Source organism: Oncorhynchus masou, unplaced genomic scaffold (assembly GCF_036934945.1).
Source record: "Oncorhynchus masou masou isolate Uvic2021 unplaced genomic scaffold, UVic_Omas_1.1 unplaced_scaffold_657, whole genome shotgun sequence".
Taxonomy (NCBI): Eukaryota; Metazoa; Chordata; class Actinopteri; order Salmoniformes; family Salmonidae; genus Oncorhynchus; species Oncorhynchus masou.
In genome coordinates, this window is record NW_027013009.1 from 226,198 (window position 1) to 253,363 (window position 27,166).

The window sequence follows — 27,166 nt, forward strand, 5'->3', positions numbered from 1 at the left end:
ATAGCTGTTAGGTCTTTAATACTGTCTGTCAGTCTCTTACCTCTGTCTCTGTCTCCCAGTCCTTCTAACATAGCTGTTTAGGTCTTTAATACTGTCTGTCAGTCTCTACCTCTGTCTCTGTCTCCCTAGTCCCTTCTAACATAGCTGTTAGGTCTTTAATACTGTCTGTCAGTCTCTACCTCTGTCTCTGTCTCTGTCTCCCCAGTCCCTTCTAACATAGCTGTTAGGTCTTTAATACTGTCTGTCAGTCTCTACCTCTGTCTCTGTCTCCCCAGTCCCTTCTAACAAAGCTGTTAGGTCTTTAATACTGTCTGTCAGTCTCTACCTCTGTCTCTGTCTCTGTCTCCCCAGTCCCTTCTAACATAGCTGTTAGGTCTTTAACACTGTCTGTCAGTCTCTACCTCTGTCTCCCAGTCCCTACTAACATAGCTGTTATGTCTTTAACACTGCTGTCTGACTTGGTTCTCTGTGCCCAGTCCCCTCTGGCCTTCACTTTTCTGGGGTTGGTGTTCAGGCTCTTAGACCTCAGTGATGGATTCATCCTGTCCTCTGCCACAAGCAGAAGGCCTCCACCAGTATCTTCAGCCTCCGCTTCCAGCTTCTCCTCACCTCCATCTTGGTTGCTCTCTGGCTGGCTCTTCCCTGGCTCCTGTGGTTCACTGTCTGTCGTTGTCTCTTTGGCCTCTGCCTCGTCCTTTGTGTCTGTGGTGCTGGGGACTAGCTTCTCCATGGAGACTTTGGGCATGTGGCCGAACGGGCAGGGGTGGACTTTGTACTCGAAGCGCGCTGCCCAGTGACCCATGGTCGGAGATCTGGTGGTAACCGTTTCCTGATGCCCTGAGAGGGGGTTGTTGACGTCTGTGGCCCAAGTAGCCCCCTCGTCTCCCCCATCGGCTGGGTTGTACACCATAGTGCTCCTGGATCTGGGCCTGGAGGTGAGCCAGTCACTGTGGGTCTCGGGTGACTGGTACTGCAGGGACCTGACCCTCTCCAGAGGGTATGAGATGGCTGCTTCTAGCTTGATCTTCTGCGTGGTCACGCCTGCCTTCTCCAGGGCCGCGTCCATCGAGGCAGCAGGGCTGCAGGGGCGGTGGAAGAGGCTCTGTAGGAACCTCAGGCCTCTGGGTTGGGGTTTCCTTCGCCCCTTCGCAGACAGAGACACTGGAGCGGTTCCTCTCTCTGGGGCCCACCACGCCTAACGTGGCCCCACTCCTTCACAGAGGCCGTGACGCTGGTCGTGGTTTCTCTCATACTCCGTTTCCTCTCAACCACCTTCCTCTGGCTCCCCTTCCTCTCAGGGCTCCTGATGTCCCCGCCTCAGAGCGGGTGTCGTCTCCCATCTCCAGGTGGTACCGGTACAGACTGTAGCCGTCAGAGCTGATGGACAGACAGACACACAGACAGATATATAATCAGTAAATATCATCCTCACATCGTCCATAAACACTAGACTACTGTACTGATCATCAGTAAACATCATCCTCTCATCATCCTTATTCAACACTAGACTACTGTACTGATCATCAGTAAACATCATCCTTATTAAACACCAGACTACTGTACTGATCGTCAGTAAACATCATCCTCTCATCATCCTTATTCAACACTAGACTACTGTACTGATCATCAGTACACATCATCCTCTCATCATCCTTATTCAACACTAGACTACTGTACTGATCATCAGTAAATATCATCCTCTCATCATCCTTATTCAACACTAGACTACTGTACTGATCATCAGTAAACATCATCCTTATTCAACACTAGACTACTGTACTGATCATAAGTAAACATCATCCTCTCATCATCCTTATTCAACACTAGACTACTGTACTGATCATCAGTAAACATCATCCTCTCATCATCCTTATTCAACACCAGACTACTGTACTGATCATCAGTAAACATCATCCTCTCATCATCCTTATTAAACACTAGACTACTGTACTGATCATCAGTAAACATCATCCTCTCATCATCCTTATTCAACACTAGACTACTGTACTGATCATCAGTAAACATCATCCTCTCATCATCCTTATTCAACACTAGACTACTGTACTGATCATCAGTAAACATCATCCTCTCATCATCCTTATTCAACACCAGACTACTGTACTGATCATCAGTAAACATCATCCTCTCATCATCCTTATTAAACACTAGACTACTGTACTGATCATCAGTAAACATCATCCTCTCATCATCCTTATTCAACACTAGACTACTGTACTGATCATCAGTACACATCATCCTCTCATCATCCTTATTAAACACTAGACTACTGTACTGATCATCAGTAAACATCATCCTCTCATCATCCTTATTCAACACTAGACTACTGTACAGAGCATCAGTAAACATCATCCTTATTCAACACTAGACTACTGTCCTGATCATCAGTAAACATCATCCTCTCATCATCCTTATTCAACACTAGACTACTGTACTGATCATCAGTAAACATCATCCTTATTCAACACTAGACTACTGTACTGATCATCAGTAAACATCATCCTTATTCAACACCAGACTACTGTACTGATCATCAGTAAACATCATCCTCTCATCATCCTTATTCAACACTAGACTACTGTACTGATCATCAGTAAACATCATCCTCTCATCATCCTTATTCAACACTAGACTACTGTACAGACATCAGTAAACATCATCCTTATTCAACACTAGACTACTGTCCTGATCATCAGTAAACATCATCCTCTCATCATCCTTATTCAACACTAGACTACTGTACTGATCATCAGTAAACATCATCCTTATTCAACACTAGACTACTGTACTGATCATCAGTAAACATCATCCTTATTAAACACTAGACTACTGTACTGATCATCAGTAAACATCATCCTCTCATCATCCTTATTAAACACTAGACTACTGTACTGATCATCAGTAAACATCATCCTCTCATCATCCTTATTAAACACCAGACTACTGTACTGATCATCAGTAAACATCATCCTTATTCAACACTAGACTACTGTACTGATCATCAGTAAACATCATCCTTATTAAACACTAGACTACTGTACTGATCATCAGTAAACATCATCCTTATTCAACACTAGACTACTGTACTGATCATCAGTAAACATCATCCTTATTAAACACTAGACTACTGTACTGATCATCAGTAAACATCATCCTCTCATCATCCTTATTAAACACTAGACTACTGTACTGATCATCAGTAAACATCATCCTCTCATCATACTTATTCAACACTAGACTACTGTACTGATCATCAGTAAACATCATCCTCTCATCATCCTTATTCAACACTAGACTACTGTACTGATCATCAGTAAACATCATCCTCTCATCATCCTTATTCAACATTAGACTACTGTACTGATCATCAGTAAACATCATCCTTATTCAACACTAGACTACTGTACTGATCATCAGTAAACATCATCCTCTCATCATCCTTATTCAACACTAGACTACTGTACTGATCATCAGTAAACATCATCCTTATTAAACACTAGACTACTGTACTGATCATCAGTAAACATCATCCTTATTCAACACTAGACTACTGTACTGATCATCAGTAAACATCATCCTTATTAAACACTAGACTACTGTACTGATCATCAGTAAACATCATCCTCTCATCATCCTTATTAAACACTAGACTACTGTACTGATCATCAGTAAACATCATCCTTATTCAACACTAAACTACTGTACTGATCATCAGTAAACATCATCCTTATTCAACACTAGACTACTGTACTGATCATCAGTAAACATCATCCTTATTCAACACTAGACTACTGTACTGATCATCAGTAAACATCATCCTTATTCAACACTAGACTACTGTACTAATCATCAGTAAACATCATCCTTATTCAACACTAGACTACTGTACTGATCATCAGTAAGCATCATCCTCTCATCATCCTTATTCAACACTAGACTACTGTACTGATCATCAGTAAACATCATCCTCTCATCATCCTTATTCAACACTAGACTACTGTACTGATCATCAGTAAACATCATCCTCTCATCATCCTTATTCAACACTAGACTACTGTACTGATCATCAGTAAACATCATCCTCGTATCATCCTTATTCAACACTAGACTACTGTACTGATCATCAGTAAACATCATCCTCTCATCATCCTTATTCAACACTAGACTACTGTACTGATCATCAGTAAACATCATCCTCTCATCATACTTATTCAACACTAGACTACTGTACTGATCATCAGTAAACATCATCCTTATTCAACACTAGACTACTGTACTGATCATCAGTAAACATCATCCTCTCATCATCCTTATTCAACACTAGACTACTGTACTGATCATCAGTAAACATCATCCTTATTCAACACTAGACTACTGTACTGATCATCAGTAAACATCATCCTCTCATCATTCTTATTAAACACTAGACTACTGTACTGATCATCAGTAAACATCATCCTTATTCAACACTAGACTACTGTACTGATCATCAGAAAACATCATCCTTATTCAACACCAGACTACTGTACTGATCATCAGTAAACATCATCCTTATTCAACACTAGACTACTGTACTGATCATCAGTAAACATCATCCTTATTAAACACTAGACTACTGTACTGATCATCAGTAAACATCATCCTTATTCAACACCAGACTACTGTACTGATCATCAGTAAACATCATCCTCTCATCATCCTTATTCAACACTAGACTACTGTACTGATCATCAGTAAACATCGTCCTTATTCAACACCAGACTACTGTACTGATCATCAGTAAACATCATCCTTATTCAACGCTAGACTACTGTACTGATCATCAGTAAACATCATCCTCTCATCATCCTTATTCAACACTAGACTACTGTACTGATCATCAGTAAACATCATCCTTATTCAACACTAGACTACTGTACTGATCATCAGTAAACATCATCCTTATTCAACACTAGACTACTGTACTGATCATCAGTAAACATCATCCTCTCATCATCCTTATTCAACACTAGACTACTGTACTGATCATCAGTAAACATCATCCTCTCATCATCCTTATTCAACACTAGACTACTGTACTGATCATCAGTAAACATCATCCTTATTCAACACTAGACTACTGTACTGATCATCAGTAAACATCATCCTTATTCAACACTAGACTACTGTACTGATCATCAGTAAACATCATCCTCTCATCATCCTTATTAAACACTAGACTACTGTACTGATCATCAGTAAACATCATCCTTATTCAACACTAGACTACTGTACTGATCATCAGAAAACATCATCCTTATTCAACACCAGACTACTGTACTGATCATCAGTAAACATCATCCTTATTCAACACTAGACTACTGTACTGATCATCAGTAAACATCATCCTTATTCAACACCAGACTACTGTACTGATCATCAGTAAACATCATCCTCTCATCATCCTTATTCAACACTAGACTACTGTACTGATCATCAGTAAACATCATCCTCTCATCATCCTTATTCAACACTAGACTACTGTACTGATCATCAGTAAACATCGTCCTTATTCAACACTAGACTACTGTACTGATCATCAGTAAACATCATCCTTATTCAACACTAGACTACTGTACTGATCATCAGTAAACATCATCCTCTCATCATCCTTATTCAACACTAGACTACTGTACTGATCATCAGTAAACATCATCCTCTCATCATCCTTATTCAACACTAGACTACTGTACTGATCATCAGTAAACATCATCCTTATTCAACACTAGACTACTGTACTGATCATCAGTAAACATCATCCTTATTCAACACTAGACTACTGTACTGATCATCAGTAAACATCATCCTCTCATCATCCTTATTAAACACTAGACTACTGTACTGATCATCAGTAAACATCATCCTTATTCAACACTAGACTACTGTACTGATCATCAGTAAACATCATCCTCTCATCATCCTTATTCAACACTAGACTACTGTACTGATCATCAGTAAACATCATCCTTATTCAACACTAGACTACTGTACTGATCATCAGTAAACATCATCCTCTCATCATCCTTATTCAACACTAGACTACTGTACTGATCATCAGTAAACATCATCCTTATTCAACACTAGACTACTGTACTGATCATCAGTAAACATCATCCTCTCATCATCCTTATTCAACACTAGACTACTGTACTGATCATCAGTAAACATCATCCTTATTCAACACTAGACTACTGTACTGATCATCAGTAAACATCATCCTTATTCAACACTAGACTACTGTACTGATCATCAGTAAACATCATCCTTATTCAACACTAGACTACTGTACTGATCATCAGTAAACATCCTCCTCTCATCATCCTTATTCAACACTAGACTACTGTACTGATCATCAGTAAACATCATCCTCTCATCATCCTTATTCAACACTAGACTACTGTACTGATCATCAGTAAACATCATCCTCTCATCATCCGTATTCAACACTAGACTACTGTACTGATCATCAGTAAACATCATCCTCTCATCATCCTTATTCAACACTAGACTACCGTACTGATCATCAGTAAACATCATCCTTATTCAACACTAGACTACTGTACTGATCATCAGTAAACATCATCCTCACATCGTCCATAAACACTAGACTACTGTACTGATCATCAGTAAACATCATCCTTATTCAACACCAGACTACTGTACTGATCATCAGTAAACATCATCCTCTCATCATCCTTATTAAACACTAGACTACTGTACTGATCATCAGTAAACATCATCCTCTCATCATCCTTATTCAACACTAGACTACTGTACTGATCATCAGTAAACATCATCCTCTCATCATCCTTATTCAACACCAGACTACTGTACTGATCGTCAGTAAACATCATCCTTATTCAATACTAGACTACTGTACTGATCATCAGTAAACATCATCCTTATTCAACACTAGACTACTGCACTGATCATCGCCCTCTCATCATCCTTATTCAACACTAGACTACTGTACTGATCATCAGTAAACATCGTCCTCTCATCATCCTTATTCAACACCAGACTACTGTACTGATCATCAGTAAACATCATCCTCTCATCATCCTTATTCAACACCAGACTACTGTACTGATCGTCAGTAAACATCATCCTTATTCAATACTAGACTACTGTACTGATCATCAGTAAACATCATCCTTATTCAACACTAGACTACTGCACTGATCATCATCCTCTCATCATCCTTATTCAACACTAGACTACTGTACTGATCATCAGTAAACATCGTCCTCTCATCATCCTTATTCAACACTAGACTACTGTACTGATCATCAGTAAACATCATCCTCACATCATCCTTATTCAACACTAGACTACTGCACTGATCATCAGTGAACATCATCCTTATTCAACACTAGACTACTGTACTGATCATCAGTAAACATCATCCTTATTCAACACTAGACTACTGTACTGATCATCAGTAAACATCATCCTTATTCAACACTAGACTACTGTACTGATCATCAGTAAACATCATCCTTATTCAACACTAGACTACTGTACTGATCATCAGTAAACATCATCCTTATTAAACACTAGACTACTGTACTGATCATCAGTAAACATCATCCTTATTCAACACTAGACTACTGTACTGATCATCAGTAAACATCATCCTTATTCAACACTAGACTACTGTACTGATCATCAGTAAACATCATCCTTATTCAACACTAGACTACTGTACTGATCATCAGTAAACATCATCCTTATTCAACACTAGACTACTGTACTGATCATCAGTAAACATCATCCTTATTCAACACTAGACTACTGTACTGATCGTCAGTAAACATCATCCTTATTCAACACTAGACTACTGTACTGATCGTCAGTAAACATCATCCTCTCATCGTCCATAAACACTAGACTACTGTACTGATCATCAGTAAACATCATCCTTATTCAACACTAGACTACTGTACTGATCATCAGTAAACATCATCCTTATTCAACACTAGACTACTGTACTGATCGTCAGTAAACATCATCCTTATTCAACACTAGACTACTGTACTGATCGTCAGTAAACATCATCCTCTCATTCATAAACACTAGACTACTGTACTGATCATCAGTAAACATCATCCTTATTCAACACTAGACTACTGTACTGATCATCAGTAAACATCATCCTTATTCAACACTAGACTACTGTACTGATCATCAGTAAACATCATCCTCTCATCATCCTTATTCAACACTAGACTACTGTACTGATCATCAGTAAACATCGTCCTTATTCAACACTAGACTACTGTACTGATCATCAGTAAACATCATCCTTATTCAACACTAGACTACTGTACTGATCATCAGTAAACATCATCCTCTCATCATCCTTATTCAACACCAGACTACTGTACTGATCATCAGTAAACATCATCCTTATTCAACACTAGACTACTGTACTGATCATCAGTAAACATCATCCTCTCATCGTCCATAAACACTAGACTACTGTACTGATCATCAGTAAACATCATCCTCTCATCGTCCTTATTCAACACTAGACTACTGTACTGATCATCAGTAAACATCATCCTTATTCAACACTAGACTACTGTACTGATCATCAGTAAACATCATCCTCTCATCATCCTTATTCAACACCAGACTACTGTACTGATCATCAGTAAACATCATCCTTATTCAACACTAGACTACTGTACTGATCATCAGTAAACATCATCCTCTCATCATCCTTATTCAACACTAGACTACTGTACTGATCATCAGTAAACATCGTCCTTATTCAACACTAGACTACTGTACTGATCATCAGTAAACATCATCCTTATTCAACACTAGACTACTGTACTGATCATCAGTAAACATCATCCTCTCATCGTCCATAAACACTAGACTACTGTACTAATCATCAGTAAACATCATCCTCTCATCGTCCTTATTCAACACTAGACTACTGTACTGATCATCAGTAAACATCATCCTCTCATCGTCCTTATTCAACACTAGACTACTGTACTGATCATCAGTAAACATCATCCTTATTCAACACTAGACTACTGTACTGATCATCAGTAAACATCATCCTCTCATCATCCTTATTCAACACCAGACTACTGTACTGATCATCAGTAAACATCATCCTCTCATCATCCTTATTCAACACCAGACTACTGTACTGATCATCAGTAAACATCATCCTCTCATCATCCTTATTCAACACTAGACTACTGTACTGATCATCAGTAAACATCATCCTTATTCAACACTAGACTACTGTACTGATCATCAGTAAACATCATCCTTATTCAACACTAGACTACTGTACTGATCATCAGTAAACATCATCCTTATTCAACACTAGACTACTGTACTGATCATCAGTAAACATCATCCTCTCATCATCCTTATTCAACACTAGACTACTGTACTGATCATCAGTAAACATCATCCTTATTCAACACTAGACTACTGTACTGATCATCAGTAAACATCATCCTTATTCTACACCAGACTACTGTACTGATCATCAGTAAACATCATCCTCTCATCATCCTTATTAAACACCAGACTACTGTACTGATCATCAGTAAACATCATCCTTATTAAACACTAGACTACTGTACTGATCATCAGTAAACATCATCCTTATTCAACACTAGACTACTGTACTGATCATCAGTAAACATCGTCCTCTCATCATCCTTATTCAACACTAGACTACTGTACTGATCATCAGTAAACATCGTCCTCTCATCATCCTTATTCAACACTAGACTACTGTACTGATCATCAGTAAACATCATCCTCTCATCATCCTTATTAAACACTAGACTACTGTACTGATCATCAGTAAACATCATCCTTATTCAACACTAGACTACTGTACTGATCATCAGTAAACATCATCCTCACATCGTCCATAAACACTAGACTACTGTACTAATCATCAGTAAACATCATCCTTATTCAACACTAGACTACTGTACTGATCGTCAGTAAACATCATCCTCTCATCGTCCATAAACACTAGACTACTGTACTGATCATCAGTAAACATCATCCTTTTTCAACACTAGACTACTGTACTGATCATCAGTAAACATCATCCTCTCATCATCCTTATTCAACACCAGACTACTGTACTGATCATCAGTAAACATCATCCTCTCATCGTCCATAAACACTAGACTACTGTACTAATCATCAGTAAACATCATCCTTATTCAACACTAGACTACTGTACTGATCATCAGTAAACATCATCCTCTCATCATCCTTATTCAACACTAGACTACTGTACTGATCATCAGTAAACATCATCCTCTCATCATCCATAAACACTAGACTACTGTACTAATCATCAGTAAACATCATCCTTATTCAACACTAGACTACTGTACTGATCATCAGTAAACATCATCCTCTCATCATCCTTATTCAACACCAGACTACTGTACTGATCATCAGTAAACATCATCCTCTCATCATCCTTATTAAACACCATACTACTGTACTGATCATCAGTAAACATCATCCTTATTAAACACTAGACTACTGTACTGATCATCAGTAAACATCGTCCTCTCATCATCCTTATTCAACACTAGACTACTGTACTGATCATCAGTAAACATCATCCTCTCATCATCCTTATTCAACACTAGACTACTGTACTGATCATCAGTAAACATCATCCTCTCATCATCCTTATTAAACACTAGACTACTGTACTGATCATCAGTAAACATCATCCTTATTCAACACTAGACTACTGTACTGATCATCAGTAAACATCATCCTCTCATCATCCTTATTCAACACCAGACTACTGTACTGATCATCAGTAAACATCATCCTTATTCAACACCAGACTACTGTACTGATCATCAGTAAACATCATCCTTATTCAACACTAGACTACTGTACTGATCATCAGTAAACATCATCCTCTCATCATCCTTATTCAACACCAGACTACTGTACTGATCATCAGTAAACATCATCCTTATTCAACACCAGACTACTGTACTGATCATCAGTAAACATCATCCTTATTCAACACTAGACTACTGTACTGTACATGACAGAGCAGACCATTCAGTCTTTCTCATCTGGAGTCCTTAAAGTTGTCATTGAACCTGTTGATGGAGCTGTGACGGAGCAGAGAAGAAGTGTCGCAGACTGAGGAGACCCCCGACTGGGTTCTGACCAGGTCGTTGTGGTCCACCCCGGCCAGCTTCTCCAGGGCGTTCATCATACGTCCAGAGAACTCCTCCAGCTGACCCAGTCGCAGGTCCACCGTCTGCAGGGAAGCCTTCATGGAGTGCTCCCTCTCGTTCACCTCCTCCAGACGCATCGACATGTTCTCCACCCTGAGAGGAGAGAGAGTCAATGGTACCACAACTCGTTTTATTTATTTATTTTTTACTCACCCTGCCGATTACACCAAATGTATTGTGATTACACCAAATGTATTGGGATTACACCAAATGTATTGGGATTACACCAAATGTATTGGGATTACACCAAATGTATTGGGATTACACCAAATGTATTACTAAATGATTACACCAAATGTCTTGTGATTACACCAAATGTATTGTGATTACACCAAATGTATTGGGATTACACCTAATGTATTGTGATTACACCAAATGTATTACTAAATGATTACACCAAATGTATTGTGATTACACCAAATGTATTGGGATTACACCAAATGTATTACTAAATGATTACACCAAATGTATTGTGATTACACCAAATGTATTGTGATTACACCAAATGTATTGTGATTACACCAAATGTATTGGGATTACACCAAATGTATTACTAAATGATTACACCAAATGTATTGTGATTACACCAAATGTATTGTGATTACACCAAATGTATTGTGATTACACCAAATGTATTGGGATTACACCAAATGTATTACTAAATGATTACACCAAATGTCTTGTGATTACGCCAAATGTATTGTGATTACTCCAAATGTATTGTGATTACACCAAATGTATTACTAAATGATTACACCAAATGTATTGTGATTACACCAAATGTATTGTGATTACACCAAATGTCTTGTGATTACACCAAATGTATTGTGATTACTCCAAATGTATTGTGATTACACCAAATGTATTACTAAATGATTACACCAAATGTATTGTGATTACACCAAATGTATTGGGATTACACCAAATGTATTACTAAATGATTACACCAAATGTCTTGTGATTACACCAAATGTATTGTGATTACTCCAAATGTATTGTGATTACACCAAATATATTACTAAATGATTACACCAAATGTATTGTGATTACACCAAATGTATTGTGATTACACCAAATGCATTGGGATTACATCAAATGTATTGTGATTACACCAAATTACCAATAAATAGGAATAACCGTAGCGAATACTGAGACAGTTCTACAAGGCTAATTTAAATATAAGTAGTTCCCCCAAAGAAGAAAGACCATAGCTGTCCGGTCTCCGACCTCTCAGATGTGACCCGGATGCGTTCGTTGCTAGACGACTGCTCCTCGTCCTCCTTCTCTCTGAAATACTCCTCCACACACTGCTCCTCAAAGTCATACAGAGCCTTCAGCTCCTCAGCGTTCAGCAGCAGCTCTGTCAGAGAGAGAAACACACGTCACACACTGGAGGCGGGGTTGGTGGAGTTCAACTGCTTCCGAAACCTGGTAGAACGCACTGACATCGGTCTCGGAAGGACCATCAGTCAACCCAGCCAACCAACCAGACAACCAACCGGTCATCCAATCAGTCAACCCAGCCAACCAACCAGACAACCAACCAGTCATCCAATCAGTCAACCCAGCCAACCAACCAGACAACCAACCGGTCATCCAATCAGTCAACCCAGCCAACCAACCAGACAACCCACCGGTCATCCAATCAGTCAACCAATCAACCAGTCATCCAATCAGTCAACCAATCAACCAGTCATCCAATCACTCAACCAATCAACCAGTCATCCAATCAGTCAACCAACCAACCAGTCATCCAATCAGTCAACCAATCAACCAGTCATCCAATCAGTCAACCAACCAACCAGTCATCCAATCACTCAACCAACAACCAGTCATCCAATCACTCAACCAATCAACCAGTCATCCAAACAGTCAACCAACCAGTCATCCAATCAGTCAGCCAATCAACCAGTCATCCAATCAGTCAACCAACCAACCAGTCATCCAATCACTCAACCAACAACCAGTCATCCAATCACTCAACCAACAACCAGTCATCCAATCACTCAACCAATCAACCAGTCATCCAATCAGTCAACCAACCAGTCATCCAATCAGTCAGCCAATCAACCAGTCACCAATCAGTCAACCCAGCCAACCAACCAGACAGCCAACCAACCGGCTGGCCAGCCAGAAAACCATTTCAACCAGTTAGCCAGCTAGCTAATCAATCAACCAAGTCATCCAATCACTCAACCAATCAACCAGTCATCCAATCAGTCAACCAACCAACCAGTCATCCAATCAGTCAACCAATCAACCAGCCATCCATTCACTCAACCAATCATACAGCCATTCAATCAGTCAACCAATCAACCAGTCATCCAATCACTCAACCAATCAACCAGTCATCCAATCACTCAACCAATCAACCAGTCACCCAATCACTCAACCAATCAACCAGTCACCCAATCACTCAACCAATCAGTCAACCAATCAACCAGTCATCTAATCAGTCAACCAATCAATTAATCAGTCATCCAATCAGAGTCAACCAACCAATCAATCAATCAATCAATCAGTCATCCAATCAGAGTCAACCAATCAACCAGTCATTGAATCACTCAACCAATCAATCATCCAATCAGAGTCGACCAATCAACCAGTCATCCAATCAGTCAACCGACATCCCCGAAAACCACTGACGTAGTCCTTTGTTGTCCCTGTCGTCCTGCTCTCCCTCTGTTCTCCTCTTGCAGCGCCGACAGACGTGTTTCAGAACGATGTAGATGTGGCTGAAGATGATGAGGGGCGGAGGGAGGAGGGACGGTCGTGGAACTTCATGATCAGCTGGTAACGCTGGAACTTCCAGATCTGGTTGGAGACGGACTTGACCTCTAAGAAGGTGTTGCTGTAGGTCAGAGGTCAGGACGGAAAAAGCGGATCAATCAGGGAGCTGTTTTTTTAACCAACGGGGTTAAAACACCACAACACAGTCAACTACATGAATGAACCAGGTTAAATCCCCAGGTCTCCTACACAACACCACAACACAGTCAACTACATTAATGCATAATTCATGATGTAATGACTGTCTCTGTCCGTAATGCCTGTAATGACTGTGATTATCACCCTGAACGGAGAGGGTTTTCATTGGACCGACTGCGTGCCACAGAGTTATGACTTTACTTCAGACCTCGTGCTGCTCCCTACCGTTCCGTTACGCCTGTGTCAGAAGTGGGATCCACGACTTACTTGAAGACAGCGATGAGTAAGTTGACCAGGAGGATGTTGGCCACCAGCAGGTAGCAGGCCATGATGGCTGGAGTGAGCCAGGCTCCAGGGATACAAGGAGGAAGCTTCTTCCCATCCTCATCGTACATGTTATCACCACATGGTGCTGGAAACAGACTCAATGTCAGTCCACAGTACTACTACTGATACTACTACTACTACTACTACTGATACTACTAATACAACTAATACTACTACTACTGATACTACTACTACTACTACTACTGATACTACTAATACAACTAATACTACTACTATTACTACTAATACTACTACTGATACTACTACTACTACTACTACTATTACTACTAATACAACTACTAATACTACTACTACTACTACTAATACTACTACTGATACTACTACTACCACAACAACAACTACTACTACTGATACTACTACTACTACTACTATTACTACTAATACTACTTACTACTACTACTACTACTACTGATACTACTACTACTGCTGATACTACTACTGATACTACTACTATTACTACTAATACTACTACTGATACTACTACTACTACTACTACTACTGATACTACTACTATTACTACTAATACTACTACTACTACTACTGATACTACTACTACTACTACTACTACTACTACTACTACTACTACTGATACTGATACTACTACTACAGCTACTGCTACTAATACTACCACTACTAATACTACATTTACATTTACATTTAAGTCATTTAGCAGACGCTCTTATCCAGAGCGACTTACAAATTGGTGAATTCACCTTCTGACATCCAGTGGGACAGCCACTTTACAATAGTACTAATACCAATACTACTACTACTAGTACTACTACTACTACTAATAATAATACTACACTACTACTGCTACTACTACTACTACTACTACTACTACTACTACTACTACTATACTAATACTGCTGCTACTACTACTACTACTACTACTACTACTACTACTACTACTACTACTACACTACTACTACTACTACTAATACTAGTGTTACTACTACTACTACAACACTACTACTACTACTAATACTGCTACTACTACAACAACGACTACTACTACTGGTACTACTACTAATACTACTAATACTACTAATATTGCTACTACTACTACTACACTACTACTACTACTACTAATACTAGTGTTACTACTACTACTACTACACCACTACTACTACTACTAATACTACTAATACTACTACTACTGTTACTACTACTACTACTACTACTACTACTACTACTACAACTACTAGATGGTACTTTGCCATGAAGAAAATTGTGACTTTCGTCAGCTCTTTAAAAGTATTTTCATGGTATTCGAAGAATTTCTGAAAAAGTTTTACTTAAGGAAAACAGTGAAATATAGTCCAAGTGAAATATATTAAAATATCTGGTCTGATTACTTCGATAGGCTACTATGGCAATTTTTTTTTTTTTTTACAATTTATTCTTAATAACACTCTTTTCCAAACCCCAAAGGGCCCTTCCAGCAGGGAATTAATACTACCAGAATGAATGGCAAAAACAACTTGTACCTTTGCTGTATTTTTCAATTGATCTAAATTTGATTAGTTCGCCTGAATCAATTAATCTAAATTTGATTAGTTCGCCTGAATCAATTGATCTAAATTTGATTAGTTCGCCTGAATCAATTGATCTAAATTTGATTCGTTCGCCTGAATCAATTGATCTAAATTTGATTTGTTCGCCTGAATCAATTGATCTAAATTTGATTTGTTCACCTGAATCAATTGAATCGTTTCATATAAAAGCAAAACGCTGGTTTTGTCCATTATATTTTGTACTGCGGTAGTACATCATGTAGGATTGTATGAGTGTATTGTACAATTAGATACTTACGATTGATTTCCATTGCATAGACTACCAATCAACCATGTGATGGAAGTGGAAAAAGGAGATAGAGAGAGGAAAGAGATAGAGAGACAGGGAGACAAAGAGAAAGAAGGAGAGAGAGAGAAAGATATAGAGAGAAAGAGAGAGAGAGAGAGAGACAGAGACAAAGAGAGAGAGAGAGAGACAGACAGACAGACAGACAGACAGAGAGAGAGAGAGAGAGAGGTAGAGAGAGAGAAAAAAATCAGAGAAACAGAAGAGAACAACAGTACAACAACGACAACCAAAACTAATAATCAATAACCAACATGAGTCTGCCGAGAGGAGGACCGTGCCTCTCCGTTGAGTAGGATTTGATTAAAATCATTTAGATTAAATTGAATGCAATGTAATACAAAATAATTATAATCATCGCTTCAATTTTCACTCCAGTAACATTTATTGGATCCCATTAGTTTGCTCACCAATCAAATCGATTAATAATAGAGATGATCCATTGCCGTAGAATGCTTGGATCCCATCCAATATTTCAGATCTGTAGCTAAATGGATTGGTGTCTGATCTCTGGTCGATGTTGTTGTGTCTATACCGTCTATAGAGTTTTATAATGGATTGGTGTCTGATCTCTGGTCGATGTTGCTGTGTCTATACCGTCTATAGAGTTTTATAATGGATTGGTGTCTGATCTCTGGTCGATGTTGTTGTGTCTATACCGTCTATAGAGTTTTATAATGGATTGGTGTCTGATCTCTGGTCGATGTTGTTGTGTCTATACCGTCTATAGAGTTTTATAATGGATTGGTGTCTGATCTCGGGTCGATGTTGTTGTGTCTATACCGTCTATAGAGTTTTATAATGGATTGGTGTCTGATCTCTGGTCGATGTTGTTGTGTCTATACCGTCTATAGAGTTTTATAATGGATTGGTGTCTGATCTCTGGTCGATGTTGCTGTGTCTATACGATGTTGCTGTGTCTATAGAGTTTTATAATGGATTGGTGTCTGATCTCTGGTCGATGTTGCTGTGTCTATACCGTCTATAGAGTTTTATAATGGATTGGTGTCTGATCTCTGGTCGATGTTGTTGTGTCTATACCGTCTATAGAGTTTTATAATGGATTGGTGTCTGATCTCTGGTCGATGTTGCTGTGTCTATACCGTCTATAGAGTTTTATAATGGATTGGTGTCTGATCTCTGGTCGATGTTGCTGTGTTTATACCGTCTATAGAGTTTTATAATGGATTGGTGTCTGATCTCGGGTCGATGTTGCTGTGTCTATACCGTCTATACCGTTTTATAATGGATTGTACAGTTATGAAAATGTGATTAGACTCCTCCATGCGGGACTGGTTTGTCTTCCTCTGGGCAGAGACTAAAACCACAACACCTCTTACTATCTGAATAAGTGACGTCATCCCAAAGGGGCACCCTATTCCCTCATTGCCTCTGGTCAAAAAGAGTGCACTACATAGGGAATAGGGTGCACTTTGAAATACCACACAGTATCTCTAGCAGGCAGATGATCACTGGAAAAAAGAGGACCAATCCTTTTCCATTTGTGAAGAGAAGAAACACACTTTCTTGTTAGTGGGATCACTTATTAAGGATAAATCAATATGCATCATTGGTCATTTTACTTTCACAAACAATATGGAGAGTTAGTTTTAATGTTAGTTATAATTCATGGAGGACTTTACCGTTTTAAATACTATACCATTTTAAATACTATACCATTTTAAATACTTTACCGTTTTAAATACTATACCATTTTAAATACTATACCGTTTTAAATACTTTACCATTTTAAATACTATGCCATTTTAAATACTATACCATTTGAAATACTTTACCATTTGAAATACTTTACCATTTGAAATACTTTACCATTTGAAATACTTTACCATTTTAAATACTTTACCATTTTAAATACTATACCATTTTAAATACTATACCATTTTAAATACTTTACCATTTTAAATACTATACCATTTTAAATACTTTACCATTTTAAATACTATACCATTTTAAATACTTTACCATTTTAAATACTATACCATTTTAACACACTGTCACCAACACACTGTCACCAACACACTGTCACCTGTCTCCAACACACTGTCACCAACACACTGTCACCAACACACTGTCACCTGTCTCCAACACACTGTCACCAACACACTGTCACCAACACACTGTCACCTGTCTCCAACACACTGTCTCCAACACACTGTCTCCAACACACTGTCACCTGTCTCTAGCACACTGCCACCAACATACTGTCTCCAAAACACTGTCTCCAAAACACTGTCTCCAACACACTGTCTCCAACACACTGTCACCAACACACTGTCTCCAACACATTGTCACCTGTCTCCAACACACTGTCACCAACACACTGTCACCTGTCTCCAACACACTGTCTCCAACACACTGTCACCAACACACTGTCTCCCACACACTGTCACCTGTCTCCAATACACTGTCTTCAACACACTGTCTCCAACACACTGTCTCCAACACACTGTCATAGACATCCATCTATATGTAGAGGTACATCAAGTCTTTAATATCTGGAGTCTGTGTTATTAAACCAATACGTGACTGTATTTAGATCGTGGATATTATTATAGTGTGACAGGTTATATCACTAGGAATTAAATGGATTGTTATTGGGTTAGTGACCAAGGTTATATCACTAGGAATTAAACTGTGTTAGTGACCAAGGTTATATCACTAGGAATTAAACTGTGTTAGTGACCAAGGTTATATCACTAGGAATTAAACTGTGTTAGTGACCAAGGTTATATCATGAGGAATTAAATGGATTGTTATTGGGTTAGTGACCAAGGTTATATCACTAGGAATGAAATTGATTGTTATTGGGTTAGTGACCAAGGTTATATCATTAGGAATTAAATTGATTGTTATTGGGTTAGTGACCAAGGTTTTATCATTAGGAATTAAATTGATTGTTATTGGGTTAGTGACCAAGGTTATATCACTAGAAATTAAATTGATTGTTATTGGGTTAGTGACCAAGGTTATATCATTAGGAATTAAATTGATTGTTATTGGGTTAGTGACCAAGGTTATATCACTAGGAATGAAATTGATTGTTATTGGGTTAGTGACCAAGGTTATATCATTAGGAATTAAATTGATTGTTATTGGGTTAGTGACCAAGGTTTTATCATTAGGAATTAAATTGATTGTTATTGGGTTAGTGACCAAGGTTATATCACTAGAAATTAAATTGATTGTTATTGGGTTAGTGACCAAGGTTATATCATTAGGAATTAAATTGATTGTTATTGGGTTAGTGACCAAGGTTATATCATTAGGAATTAAATTGAGTGTTATTGGGTTAGTCAACCAGCAGTGGAAGTAAAGGACCACACACACACACACACACACACACACACACACACACACACACACACACACACACACACACACACACACACACACACACACACACACACACACACACACACACACACACACACACACACACAGTAATCACAGTAGTAGTCAACGCGGGAGGAGAGGAGCAGGCCAAGGGTGAGAGTAGAACAGATGGAGAGGCTTCACAGAGACTACAGAGATTAGGACCAGAACACCAGGTTTGTTCTACTGGGAATGAGACCACAGAGATTAGGACCAGAACACCAGGTTTGTTCCACTGGGAATGAGACTACAGAGATTAGGACCAGAACACCAGGTTTGTTCTACTGGGATTGAGACCACAGAGATTAGGACCAGAACACCAGGTTTGTTCCACTGGGAATGAGACTACAGAGATTAGGACCAGAACACCAGGTTTGTTCCACTGGGAATGAGACTACAGAGATTAGGACCAGAACACCAGGTTTGTTCTACTGGGAATGAGACTACAGAGATTAGGACCAGAACACCAGGTTTGTTCCACTGGGAATGAGACTACAGAGATTAGGACCAGAACACCAGGTTGGTTACACTGGGAATGAGACTACAGAGATTAGGACCAGAACACCAGGTTTGTTCCACTGGGAATGAGTTTACAGAGATTAGGACCAGAACACCAGGTTGGTTCCATTGGGATTGAGACAACGACAACACACAACCATCATGGGATTAGGGTTAAATTGATCATCCGCCCATAAAACAGGAAACAGAATCTTACTATTAATGCTACTCTTACGGTCTATGGAGTCAGCGAACACTTCCCCATAGATCATCCAGTAGGGCATGTAGAAGATGTTCCTGGCCAGACGCCATGTTGGGATCTCATCAGGGTGCAGGATGGCCTGCCGCGCCACGCCGAAACTCATCAACACCACCAGCATGATCACCACGAAGTACAACATGTCAATCATCTAGAGGACGTAGAACACAACATGTCAGTCATCTAGAGGACATAGAACACAACAGGTCAGTCATCTGGAGGACATAGAACACAACATGTCAGTCATATAGAGGACATAGAACACAACCTGTCAGTCATCTGGAGGACATAGAACACAACATGTCAGTCATCTGGAGGACATAGAACACAACATGGACATAGAACACAACATGTCAGTCATATAGAGGACGTAGAACACAACCTGTCAGTCATATAGAGGACATAGAACACAACATGTCAGTCATCTAGAGGACATAGAACACAACCTGTCAGTCATCTGGAGGACATAGAACACAACATGTCAGTCATCTGGAGGACATAGAACACAACATGGACATAGAACACAACATGTCAGTCATATAGAGGACATAGAACACAACCTGTCAGTCATATAGAGGACATAGAACACAACCTGTCAGTCATATAGAGGACATAGAACACAACATGTCAGTCATCTAGAGGACATAGAACACAACATGTCAGTCATCTGGAGGACAGAGAACACAACATGTCAGTCATATAGAGGACATAGAACACAACCTGTCAGTCATATAGAGGACATAGAACACAACATGTCAGTCATCAGGAGGACATAGAACACAACATGTCAGTCATCTAGAGGACATAGAACACAACATGTCAGTCATCTAGAGGACAGAGAACACAACATGTCAGTCATCTAGAGGACATAGAACACAACATGTCAGTCATCTAGAGGACATAGAACACAACATGTCAGTCATCTAGAGGACATAGAACACAACATGTCAGTCATCTAGAGGACAGAGAACACAACATGTCAGTCATCTGGAGGACATAGAACACAACATGTCAGTCATCTAGAGGACATAGAACACAACCTGTCAGTTGTAAAATACTTATTTTCCACCGTAATTTGCAAATAAATTCATAAAAAATCCTACAATGTGATTTTCTGGATTTTCTTTCCTCATTTTGTCTGTCAGAGTTGAAGTGAACCTATGATGGAAATTACAGGCCTCTCTCATCTTTATAAGTGGGAGAACTTGCACAATTGGTGGCTGTATATTGTTGTATATTGTTGAATCAAAAATACAGTAGTTTGATTCTTCCTAAAAGATGCCATATTCAATTGTTCAAGGCATAAAATATTGGTGAGAAAAGTGTACAATAGGGGGTTGACCAGTCGTTCTATAAATCTACTCTAATGATCCTCACTAATCATGGAAGCGTGATGCCAACGGTCCTGCCGTTGTGAACCGTGTACCAGGCTCCAGGTTTAAACGGATAAACATGGTCTGTGTAGCATAACCTTTCAAATAGGCCTCATGGTTCGATGAGCATGAAAACGAGGTAAAACCATAGGACGTGGTCGTCTCACCAGATCTCAACCCAATTTAACACACTTATGATTCTGGAGTGGCGACTGAGACCAGTGTTTTCCACCACCATCAACATAACACCAAATGATGGAATTTCTCGTTGAAGAATGGTGCTTCATCCCTCCAATAGAATGGTGTCTCATCCCTCCAATAGAATGGTGTCTCATCCCTCCAATAGAGTTCCAGACACTCGTAGAATCTATGACAAGGTGCATTGAAGCTGTTCTGACTGGTGGTGACCCAACGCCCCTATAAACACACTTTATGTTGGCGTTTCCTTTATTTTGACAGTTACCTGTTTAAACACACACATTTACCTATATATACACACACATTTCATATTACAATAGCCAGCCAAGACAGTCAAAACCAAACCGAAGCCTCACCATTTTCCCGATCATCATGACGTAGGGTCCCAGGTACTTGTTGACCCCGAAGATGTCGAGCACCCTGATGTACCAGAAGATGATGTCCACGCAGTAGATGACCCGTCCGATGCCCAACAGGGGCTCGCTCTGCAGCCTCAGCATCAGGCCCAGGAGGAAGGTAAAGATGGCCGCCGCGTCTGTGATGTTCCAGTACTCTTCGGCCCAAACGTTGATCTTCTGCTTCAGCTTCCCCGGCTCTGACATCAGGATCTGTATTGGGGCAGCAACAGCAGGGACGGACTAGGATCAGAACCGATAAATCAGGCCTGGGCGTAAGACCCCTACATCGACCCATATTTTCCCTGGAGGCCCTCACACCACTCTTTTTTTTAACTTGAGGACCCCACATACTGTACATTTCTTGAATTGTTCTAGACATTCCCTTTCTAATTTTCTCCAGTCACAGGGTGACGATGTGAGACGTTACCTGTCAGACTGTGAAGATGTGAGACATTACCTGCCTGACTGTGATGGTGTGAGACGTTACCTGTCTGAGACATTACCTGTCTGACTGTGATGATGTGAGATGTTACCTATCTGACTGTGATGGTGTGAGACGTTACCTGTCTGAGACATTACCTGTCTGACTGTGATGATGTGAGATGTTACCTGTCTGACTGTGATGATGTGAGACGTTACCTGTCTGACTGTGATGATGTGAGACGTTACCTGTCTGACTGTGATGATGTGAGACGTTACCTGCCTGACTGTGATGATGTGAGACGTTACCTGTCTGAGACGTTACCTGTCTGACTGTGATGATGTGAGATGTTACCTGTCTGGGACGTTACCTGTCTGAGACGTTACCTGTCTGACTGTGATGGTGTGAGACGTTACCTGTCTGACTGTGATGGTGTGAGACGTTACCTGTCTGACTGTGATGATGTGAGAAGTTACCTGCCTGACTGTGATGACGTGAGACGTTACCTGTCTGACTGTGAAGATGTGAGAAGTTACCTGTCTGAGACGTTACCTGTCTGACTGTGATGATGTGAGAAGTTACCTGTCTGACTGTGAAGATGTGAGACGTTACCTGTCCGACTGTGACGACGTGAGACGTTACCTGTCTGACTGTGAAGATGTGAGAAGTTACCTGTCTGAGACGTTACCTGTCTGAGACGTTACCTGTCTGACTGTGATGATGTGAGACGTTACCTGTCTGAGACGTTACCTGCCTGACTGTGATGGTGTGAGACGTTACCTGTCTGAGACGTTACCTGTCTGACTGTGATGATGTGAGACGTTACCTGTCTGACTGTGATGATGTGAGACGTTACCTGTCTGAGACGTTACCTGTCTGAGACGTTACCTGTCTGACTGTGATGGTGTGAGACGTTACCTGTCTGACTGTGATGACGTGAGACGTTACCTGTCTGACTGTGATGACGTGAGACGTTACCTGTCTGAGACGTTACCTGTCTGACTGTGATGATGTGAGATGTTACCTGTCTGGGACGTTACCTGTCTGAGACGTTACCTGTCTGACTGTGATGGTGTGAGACGTTACCTGTCTGACTGTGATGATGTGAGACGTTACCTGTCTGACTGTGATGGTGTGAGACGTTACCTGCCTGAGACGTTACCTGTCTGACTGTGATGATGTGAGACATTACCTGTCTGACTGTGATGATGTGAGACGTTACCTGTCTGACTGTGATGATGTGAGACGTTACCTGTCTGAGACATTACCTGTCTGACTGTGATGATGTGAGATGTTACCTGTCTGGGACGTTACCTGTCTGAGACGTTACCTGTCTGACTGTGATGGTGTGAGACGTTACCTGTCTGACTGTGATGATGTGAGACGTTACCTGTCTGACTGTGATGGTGTGAGACGTTACCTGTCTGACTGTGATGATGTGAGACGTTACCTGTCTGACTGTGATGATGTGAGACATTACCTGTCTGACTGTGATGATGTCAGACGTTACCTGTCTGACTGTGATGATGTGAGACGTTACCTGTCTGAGACGTTACCTGTCTGAGACGCTACCTGTCTGACTGTGATGATGTGAGACGTTACCTGTCTGACTGTGATGATGTGAGACGTTACCTGTCTGAGACGTTACCTGTCTGACTGTGATGATGTGAGACGTTACCTGCCTGACTGTGATGATGTGAGACGTTACCTGTCTGGGATGTTACCTGTCTGACTGTGATGATGTGAGACGTTACCTGTCTGAGACGTTACCTGTCTGACTGTGATGATGTGAGACGTTACCTGTCTGACTGTGATGATGTGAGACGTTACCTGTCTGACTGTGATGATGTGAGACGTTACCTGTCTGACTGTGATGATGTGAGACGTTACCTGTCTGACTGTGATGATGTGAGACGTTACCTGTCTGAGACATTACCTGTCTGACTGTGATGATGTGAGACGTTACCTGTCTGAGACGTTACCTGTCTGACTGTGATGATGTGAGACGTTACCTGCCTGACTGTGATGATGTGAGACGTTACCTGTCTGGGACGTTACCTGCCTGACTGTGATGATGTGAGACGTTACCTGTCTGAGACGTTACCTGTCTGACTGTGATGGTGTGAGACGTTACCTGTCTGAGACGTTACCTGTCTGACTGTGATGATGTGAGACGTTACCTGCCTGACTGTGATGATGTGAGACGTTACCTGTCTGGGATGTTATCTGTCTGACTGTGATGATGTGAGACGTTACCTGTCTGACTGTGATGACGTGAGACGTTACCTGTCTGAGACGTTACCTGTCTGACTGTGATGATGTGAGACGTTACCTGTCTGAGACGTTACCTGTCTGACTGTGATGACGTGAGACGTTACCTGTCTGAGACGTTACCTGTCTGACTGTGATGATGTGAGACGTTACCTGTCTGAGACGCTACCTGTCTGACTGTGATGATGTGAGACGTTACCTGTCTGACTGTGATGATGTGAGACGTTACCTGTCTGGGACGTTACCTGCCTGACTGTGATGATGTGAGACGTTACCTGTCTGACTGTGATGATGTGAGACGTTACCTGTCTGAGACGTTACCTGTCTGAGACGTTACCTGTCTGACTGTGATTATGTGAGACGTTACCTGTCTGACTGTGATGATGTGAGACGTTACCTGTCTGACTGTGAAGATGTGAGACGTTACCTGTCTGGGACGTTACCTGTCTGACTGTGATGACGTGAGACGTTACCTGTCTGGGACGTTACCTGTCTGACTGTGATGATGTGAGACATTACCTGTCTGAGACGTTACCTGTCTGACTGTGATGATGTGAGACATTACCTGTCTGAGACGTTACCTGTCTGACTGTGACGACATGAGACGTTACCTGTCTGACTGTGACGACATGAGACGTTACCTGTCTGACTTTCTCCATTCCCAGAGTGATGATGTAAGAGATGACGATCCACTCCTGCAGGGACGGCCAGCGTTCCATCTTGACCAGGATGATGTAGTTGTACAAACACAGGTAGGCCAGGTAGGAGATCTGAGGAGACACAGAAAACAGCTCGGAGCTTTTAGGAGAACATGTACACAAGACCAGAGGTGGGGGCAGCAGTGGTGTTTTAGGACACAAGACCAGAGGTCAGGCAGCAGTGGTGTTTTTGGACACAAGACCAGAGGTTGGGCAGTAGTGGTGTTTTAGGACACAAGACCAGAGGTCGGGCAGTAGTGGTGTTTTAGGACACAAGACCAGAGGTCGGGCAGCAGTGGTGTTTTAGGCCACAAGACCAGAGGTCGGGCAGCAGTGGTGTTTTAGGACACAAGACCAGAGGTCGGGGCAGTAGTGGTGTTTTAGGACACAAGACCAGAGGTCGGGCAGCAGTGGTGTTTTTGGACACAAGACCAGAGGTCGGGCAGTAGTGGTGTTTTAGGACACAAGACCAGAGGTCGGGCAGCAGTGGTGTTTTTGGACACAAGACCAGAGGTCGGGCAGTAGTGGTGTTTTAGGACACAAGACCAGAGGTCGGGCAGCAGTGGTGTTTTAGGCCACAAGACCAGAGGTCGGGCAGCAGTGGTGTTTTAGGACACAAGACCAGAGGTCGGGGCAGTAGTGGTGTTTTAGGACACAAGACCAGAGGTCGGGCAGCAGTGGTGTTTTAGGACACAAGACCAGAGGTGGGGGCAGCAGTGGTGTTTTTGGACACAAGACCAGAGGTCGGGCAGCAGTGGTGTTTTAGGACACAAGACCAGAGGTCGGGCAGCAGTGGTGTTTTAGGCCACAAGACCAGAGGTGGGGGCAGCAGTCATGTTTTAGGACACAAGACCAGAGGTCGGGGCAGTAGTGGTGTTTTAGGACACAAGACCAGAGGTGGGGGCAGCAGTGGTGTTTTAGGACACAAGACCAGAGGTGGGGGCAGCAGTGGTGTTTTAGGACACAAGACCAGAGGTCGGGCAGCAGTGGTGTTTTAGGACACAAGACCAGAGGTCGGGCAGCAGTGGTGTTTTAGGACACAAGACCAGAGGTGGGGGCAGCAGTGGTGTTTTTGGACACAAGACCAGAGGTCGGGCAGCAGTGGTGTTTTAGGACACAAGACCAGAGGTCGGGCAGCAGTGGTGTTTTAGGACACAAGACCAGAGGTCGGGCAGTAGTGGTGTTTTA

The 27,166-nt window shown here is 41.0% G+C and overlaps 1 protein-coding gene and 1 pseudogene across 1 annotated transcript; both read right to left on the minus strand.

Annotated features, from left to right (window-relative positions):
- Positions 1–397: 397 nt before the first annotated feature.
- Positions 398–1,251, minus strand: LOC135536730 (uncharacterized). Its single transcript, XM_064962984.1, has 3 exons — positions 1,201–1,251; positions 719–1,144; positions 398–649 (listed from the first exon to the last, which is right to left on the minus strand). The coding sequence occupies exons 1-3, from the start codon at positions 1,249–1,251 to the stop codon at positions 398–400; spliced, it is 729 nt and encodes a 242-aa protein (XP_064819056.1).
- Positions 1,248–27,166, minus strand: part of LOC135536732 (transient receptor potential cation channel subfamily M member 1-like) — a 70,980-nt pseudogene continuing 45,061 nt past the window's right edge.

Excerpts from the sequence above, each read along its gene's own strand:
- LOC135536730 (XM_064962984.1), bottom strand. The coding sequence starts at position 1,251 with ATGAGAGAAACCACGACCAGCGTCACGGCCTCTGTGAAGGAGTGGGGC. Across the intron at positions 1,145-1,200 it reads CTGTGAAGGAGTGGGGCCAC|GGGCGAAGGAAACCCCAACC; the intron begins GTTAGGCGTGGT and ends CTGTCTGCGAAG. Across the intron at positions 650-718 it reads AAGTCTCCATGGAGAAGCTA|GAGCCAGGGAAGAGCCAGCC; the intron begins GTCCCCAGCACC and ends AGTGAACCACAG.